The sequence below is a fragment of the Ceratocystis lukuohia genome (genome assembly GCF_044167205.1).
Source record: "Ceratocystis lukuohia strain C4212 chromosome Unknown Supercontig4_pilon, whole genome shotgun sequence".
NCBI lineage: Eukaryota > Fungi > Ascomycota > Sordariomycetes > Microascales > Ceratocystidaceae > Ceratocystis > Ceratocystis lukuohia.
The window spans coordinates 2,399,613-2,406,996 of record NW_027263523.1 but is presented as its reverse complement, the minus strand read 5'-3'; the positions used below and the strand labels follow the sequence as shown (position 1 = coordinate 2,406,996).

At 49.9% G+C, this 7,384-nt stretch overlaps 1 protein-coding gene across 1 annotated transcript; it reads right to left on the bottom strand.

The window, feature by feature from the left end:
- Positions 1 to 3,063: 3,063 nt before the first annotated feature.
- On the bottom strand, positions 3,064 to 3,366 carry HOO65_040564 (uncharacterized protein; the record flags this gene model as incomplete). The annotated part of the gene is made up of 1 exon (XM_071000682.1): positions 3,064 to 3,366. One exon carries the CDS (start codon positions 3,364 to 3,366, stop codon positions 3,064 to 3,066), a length of 303 nt encoding a protein of 100 aa, XP_070859407.1.
- Positions 3,367 to 7,384: the final 4,018 nt, after the last annotated feature.

Sequence of the window (7,384 nt, the reverse complement as noted above, 5' to 3'; positions counted from 1 at the left end):
CATTGTGCAACATAACGGGGGAAAGGCGACCTAGGGAGACACAATAGCTAGCTAGCTTGGAGCACAAAACAAAGGACGGCCAGAGAAAGCGCCTCCCCCCCTCCAAAAACAGAATTATCCGGGCCATTAGTGCCTGACAGATCAAAAAGTTCAAACAATAAGAGGCCAGAAAAAGGTATAGACTAAGAGAGGGCGCCCGATAAAAATACATAGGGCTGGCTGCGTGGCTGGCTGACTGGCGGACTGGCTTAGTTTCTATAAGCAACTTGCCGGCCACAGCAGATAAAGAAAAAAAAAAAAAAAAAAAAAAAACACTAGTAGAGAGCGGCACAGCCAGTCAGGAGGCCCAGGTCTAGCTGTCAGAGAAATGCGTGAAACGAAAGGATGAATATATATGTATAAAATCACAGACAGCCTATTCACTGCCACAGCTGTCTGATGTTCTTGTAGGGCGGCTCTATTTTAGACTGGTCTAGACGGAGAGGAAGGGCTCGCTGCTTTTGACGACTGCGAATAACACGGCTGGCGGTGTTTGGAGAGGCACCATTCCTCCTGGATCCCTAAATCTTCTTGTTTCCTGTGATGCTTTTTTTGACGAGGGGCCTTGCTTTGCCCGTTTCCCGTTTTCTCCGGAGACAGCCTGGGCAGTAGCGCGGAGACCTTTGGGGGAGGGAGAAGAGAAGGTGCCTTTCTTGTCTTGGCTTGGCCTTTTTGCTTCCCACAGACCACGAATCAGGCATAAGCATTCACGATACCCCCATGACATTGCCGTGTATCAACTTGGTGTTGTCATTGATGTAAGTTATGGGGCTAGGTGTGTACCACCTTGGCCGCTTGTCGTTTCAGATTACTGATATATCAGTCGAGTCAGCCAGCACCAGGCGCTATCTAATGCACACATATGTGCCATAATATACAATCTGTGCTCTATCCTGAAGAAAAATTATGAAAATAGTAAACGGAAAAAGGGAAAAAAAAAAATAATAAAAAACCCAGAGTGTACGTGCATACTCTGACTTGCTTGGCGGCATCACAGCAAGCGGGCTATGGCCTCCAAAGCGTCTTCTCCCTGGGCAAAATGGCCCTGGCACAACCCCTCTTTGCTTATTTACCGGCAACTTTGGGCTCTCTATGACGACGGGCCTGGAATCTGACATCACCGCCGGCCCACCTGGGCTTGCTGAATCGGGCCAGCAAGAGTGGGAGTCTAGGCCAGTAGTGGCCAAAGTCTGTCCGTCTCCATTGGGACGCTCCGGTTATTGCATGCACCAGTATACAAGAGGCTATAGTAGGAAGAGCCAGGGAATACCTTCACAGCCTAACATGCTGCTTGCGATAATAAGCCCAAGCGCACGACAAGAGAGATGGGCCGCCAGATGGCCCAAACTCCAAGTGAGGTGGCCCAGCTGCTCCGGTGTTTTGCAGTTTCAGAATCGACAATGCCATCATGCAAAAGAAAAGCAAGGCCTAGCTCTGCTCTGCTCTGGCTGGCTTCGTCCGGCGAGGTTGCCGAAGTGCAGAGCGTGTGGCGTGTGGCGTGTGGCGTGTGGCGTGTGGCGTGGGCCTAGATGTTTTGTTCTGTGTGTGTGTGTGTGTGTGTGTGTAAGAGAGAGAGGGATGGAGAAACCCACGGCATTAAGGGAAAAAGAAACAAAACTATAATATATAGCACATCGAGTATTCGCCGCCCAAAACGGCTCATGCATCCTACCCTACCTCCACACACATCAACGGCAACGATAGAGATCAAGATAAGGATAACGCAGACCCCAAGAAGATGCCAACAGGCCCGCGTTTTGCCAGCAAGCCCGCCGCGTTTTCGTCGTCTCCGCCTGCTGTCTAGCTTAGCCGCCAAGTTTGAAAGGCGCTATGTTTGTCCGTGTGCTACTATCGTATGTGTTTCATGTTGGCCCTTCTAGTTTTCCTTTTTACTTCTTCTTCTTGTTCTTCTGCTTCCTCTCATCTATTCCTTTATTGAAGGAGGGGGGGGGGGCTTTGTTGCAAAGCTCTTTCGGGGACAAGGCATAGAAGCTCCGGTAAAGCCATCACATGCTAGTGTGAAAGCACAGATGCCCATGTATGGTCAGGGTTGTTCCGGGGGCTCCAGGCATTAACATTTGGGCGGGAGACTAGAGGCAGATTTAGCGTGGCCCTTTTTCTTCCTTTCTTCTTCTGTATTTTTTTTCCTCCTCGTCGCTGGACGGAGGAAAGACAGCGCCCAGGTAAAGGGGGCGTTTAGGGGAAAGGTAGACTTATAGACGAAAAAAAATGAAGAAAATGCCACTTGTAAGCTTGAATGGTCGTCCGCAGCGAAACATTCCCGTTTTCCCCGATGTGATACCCAGACTTCCGTCTGCACAACATCGACGATTGCAGCTTCCTTCTCCCTCCTCGCCCTACCCAGCCTTCTGTCCCAGCACGCTGGGAGACGACATTGTCTGCCGAGCACCGGAACAGCTTCCCCAGGACCTTCCAGCACAACACAGCAACGAACAAGCCCCCCCCTTTTCCAAGGCTCTGTCCAACATCAGCCAATAGAGTTGGCAGGACACGACTAGGTTCAACATCTCGCATCCCTTTGGTTGGGTCAAATAACGAGCAAGTTGAGCAACAAGGAGGAAAGAAAGAAAAAGACGAGACAAAAGCCCCTGCATGTACAACTAACACCACGTAATCTAAGCCCTGGGCCCTGCATATCGCTTTCTTTTCGTTGCCAACGTCCCAACATCTTGCTCGTACGACACCCCCCCCCCCTCCCCTTCCAACTTCAACTTGCCCAATACGGATAAGAGACAACCTGGCACTCTACGAGAGCTGCTGATGGGGTTGGACCTGGATCTCCCGGACCTGGCTTCCGTATCACGTTTTGTTTGTCTTATTTTTACGACAGCAACGACGACTAGGGGACGGGAAGCAAACATCCAGTTGGTTCTCCTCAGTTCTCCTCTTTCCTCCCAGCCCTGGGTCATGTTCTTGTTTTTGCTGGCGTGTGTGTGTGTGCGTGTTAGTCAGAGAGGAAGTGGGCATTATGGCCCAAGCGTAGATTCGGTGAAGTCCTGTCTTTCAGTCGTCGGGCGCTGGCTTGCTCTTCTCTTCTGCTGCTTCTTCTGCTGCTTCTTCTGCTGCTTCTTCTGCTGCTTCTTCTGCTGCTTCTCCTCCTCCTCCTCCTCCTCCTCCTCCTCTTGTTATCTCCATGTCCACTGCAACAACGCTAAGCTGTTCTTGGTCTTGGTCTTGGTCTTTCTTGTTCTTGTCCCCCTTTGCCCGCTCGCCGCTACTCCCTCTTCTCTCCTGCCTATTCTCTGCCGCAAGTCTCTCCGTGGCTTTTTGACATTTGGCATTGGTCTCTCCTTGTCTGCCCTTCATTTTGCTAGCTGCCCGCCCGTGTTTTGTCTTTGTATCCAGTAGCGAGCTTTTTTATTTTCTGACATTAGCGGCTATCTGTAACCTTCATTTTACCTGCTTTTGCCCTGAAGCAACTCTGAAATTCCCAAGACCCGGATCTGAAGCCCTTCTGTATTAAAGTCCCAGGCCTTGGGCTCTTGGGACCTGCAAAGTCCTTCGATGGGTTTGAGACCTCAACAGCCGGTAACCCTGCTGATGAGGCCGTCTTTTTGGGAACAGGCCACAAGGCCTCTAGACTATTGCTCTACGAAGAAGGCTACATCCGGCTACTGCGTATAGTTTCCCCCCCTTTTTGATATTTTTCTGATTTCTTAAGCTGGCAGCCTGGCTGTCGAAGCCAGGATAATGCCTTCACCAGAAACCCCACGATCTGCAGTAGGAAAAGCTCAGTGCATTGTTTTCAGGGATGCCCAAGCCGTTTTTTGCTGCATAGCTCTATTAAAAGGAATCTAAACAGGAACGAACGTGTTCTGTCCAGCTCAAAGAGCAGCGAGGGAAAGGAGACTTGTTTATTTCTCGTGATCCAACATTATTAAAGGGAAACTCGAGCAAAACCATTCTCCCTCTATTGCCCTTCCTCCTGCTCCCCCTTTTTTCTCTCTTTTTTTTTTTCTTTTCTTTTTCTTCTTTTCTTTCATTTTTCAATCTTCACATGTGCAAACGGAACTTTACATGAAAGGGGCTATCTTGGAGCAGAGGAGAGGCAAGCTGAAAATCACACACAAGGAAATAAGATAAAGTCGGCGAAATGGTGTCCTTGCGTTTATATGGTAGCACAACCCGCGAACCCTACTGGGCTCGCTTAACCCTAGCATTTGCTGTTGCTCTTAGGTCTTCTCGAAGATCGTGGAATGTGGTGTCCACCTACCCACGATGTACGAGGAAGAAATCCTGTTCTTGCGTAGTCCGAGGGCCTCGTTTTTAGACTTGCCGTTCATTTCCGTCGTAACTCGAAGCGGCAGGCCACAGACGCCCATAAGTCCTGCGTTACCTCCTAAACGCTGCGTTTTGGAGGTCCGTCCGGTGGGTATTAGACGGCAGGGAGATTAACCACGATGCACTTTTTGTCGTCTTTGTGTTTGTGTGTACCCGACTCTTGCTGTGAGAATTTTCACTGGCCCTTTTTTGGTCCCAGAAACAGACTGACTCCCTGTTCAGCCTTGGCACAATAAGACACGAAATTGATAGAGACAACAAACTAGTGCTAAGCTTCACCGTGTATTGCAACTACACTACAACCGGGAAGCTCCCTGTTGCCCAATGGAGCTGATGGGTCCTTTCTTGACCGACTTTGCTTGTAAGCCATGCAACGGTGATCTGTCCCAGGATGTGCCAGGTAAGAGTAAAGGCAGAGAAGAAAAGAAATCAAAAAAGGGCGGCTTGCCATTCGTTGGGCTGCGAAAGTAGGGACTATAGTTACCGCTCGGGTCTATGTAGAAGGAAAACATAAAGAGAAAAGAGAAGGCCCCTGGACTTTGACCCTCCGAGCCTATAGGATTTCGTGAAGAATGGAGGAAACTTGTGCTCGCTTTGAAGTTAGTGTACGCGTTAGTTGCTCATTTGGACTAGAGAGAAAGCTCTTTGATGTTTGGCCCGTCTGAGTGCTCCCACAAAGCAAGACTTGACGATGCTATGTGTGCGTGGGTTAGTCCTTTTTGGCTTCTTCGTCCTTCTTTCTCCCGGGGAAGATTGCCACACCTACGGCACAAGAAATGAGCGGGAGAGACAAGGAGAAAAGAAGGCTACGCTACTCGCCCACACACATTGGATACTACCGTCTGAAGGTGACAAGGCAAGGCCAGACTGGGAGTCACGAGACCCTGGATCAAAGCAGCCGGCAAAATGGATGGATGGTGGGTTTCTAGGGATGGCCAAGCGTTCAGCTCAATTTCAGGTTTAATTTCTGGCGCAGAGTGTTGGTTGGTTTCTGGCGGGTGAGGTGAGTGAGGTGAGTGAGGTGAGTGAGGTGAGTGAGGTGAGTGAGGTGAGTGAGGTGAGTGAGGTGAGGTGAGGTCAGGTGAGGTGAGGTGGGATGAAGAATTGGTATTTTTCTTCACTCTAATGAGAGGTGCATTGCAAATCATGCAAGCAAATGCATGTAAGTGCATATGAGCCAAAGAATTAGGCGCCGAAGAAGAAAAAAAAATAACATAAATGCCTGTATATATCGCATACGACCTGCATACTGTTGTTGTTGTTGTTGCTGTTGTTGTGGTTGTTGTTCAGCCGCCAACTTGTCCTTCTCTCCTTCTCTCCTTCGCTTTCTTTGCCTTCCTTGACTCAGTCTAATTTCATTTTACTCTTGCAGCCTGACACACATTTGAAAACTTTTCTCTCCCCCGAAGCGGTGTGAGAGAATCCCAGGAGAGAGAACGTGAAAGAGAGCCCGCCCGATCAAAAGAATGCCAGCTGGTAGGCGGGCTGAGATTGAGATTGGGCTGGGTTGGACCAGACTGGAACTCTGCCTTGCTGCATGTCTTGCGTGGCCTCTTGTTGTCGAAGTAGCGTGTTACAAGCTCTGTTTTTAGGACTCCCTCAAACCTCACAAGCCGGAGAAGAAGAAGCTCACGAACGGTGTCGGTGTCTTGGGCTGGCTTCCGGCTCAATGCTTCTCAAAACGCAGGCCGTACAAGACGGGGGAAATGCACAGCCCGCTGACCATACAAGAAGTGTTGCGACCTCGTGACATGTTGTTTTTTTTTTTTTCTCTATTTTTCTTCCCCTCAACAAATCAGAGAGAACAAATGAACAGGCCTAGCAGGCCTTCTTCTGTCCTCCTTTTTTTCTTTTTTTTTTTTTTTTTTTTTTTTTTCTCTTCTCCCACGTTCTTGCCTAGGTTCATGGCTACTCTGCGCTACCACTTAGACTTTTCTTGGACATCCTCCCCCCTGGCTCCCTTGTTTTCTCAATCCTGTGCACAAAAAACCTGAGACAACACGAACTAACTGCCCTATACTGCATGCATGTCCTTCTCTGCTGCGATTCGTCCTTCTCAAACCGCTTTCTGATTCCTGGCCGTGTCTCCTCCTCTCTCCCTCCTACTATGGTGCTAGCCAACAGGCCCTATCCCTTGTCCAGCCCTAAAGCTAGGCCTCTTATAGAAACTACAAAGAAAGCTCTGGGGGATCAACAGCACTTAGCACGGCTTCCAAACCGTCTCGCTCTCTTAGGACACCAGATTTAGCACCTTCTCAGTAGTCTGCGATAAAACCCGCCAAGTTCTTACTCAGGAGAGCTTCACGCTCCGGCACAGTCCGTTAGAGCACAAGGAAGCAAAGTATGGGCATGTCTACCACCAATCTTCAAACGCAGCCTGTCCGCCGTCTCTATTTGGCGACAAAGGGAGGGGCGTAGCAGTGTTGTTGTTAGCTGCTGCCCCAGTGCAAACATGCTCACACATGTGCCGTTTCCAAAGATGGCGTTTTGGCGAACCGTCGTTTTCACAGCAGCTCAGCCCAATGCCCTTCTTTCCCGTCTTCTTTGGTTGCTGTTCTGCCATCTTGAGGGCTAGCAGCCAGCCCGACCAGGCCACGAAAGCGAGCACCCAACAACAATGCCGTGTCTGAGGCCACTATATAACAGCATCAATATACCACGGCTGCGGCGTGCGCATATGCATGCATGTCTTTGCAATAGCAGAACACGTCTATGTTGGCGACGTGCAAGCTTAGCTGAGGCCTGCTGGCTAACAAGCCGATTGTCTCGTGCAGATGTCCCGCCAAACCGCCCGTTTCTCCTCCGTCCTACCCCCCCGCAGGCATCACCGTACGGAAACAAAACAGCAGATATCTGAGTACGTATACCAAGGACACTAAAAAGGAGGGGAAAGGGGGGGGGGGGGAGGGGGGATATCCTCCTTGTTTCTGGCAGGTGTCTTCGTTTTGCTAACAATCGGGGGTTGTGTCCAAATCCCAAATTAGCAGCCCCCTCGTCTCTACATGCTTCTCATCCTTCTCCGTTCTTTTCGAGAGCTTCTCAA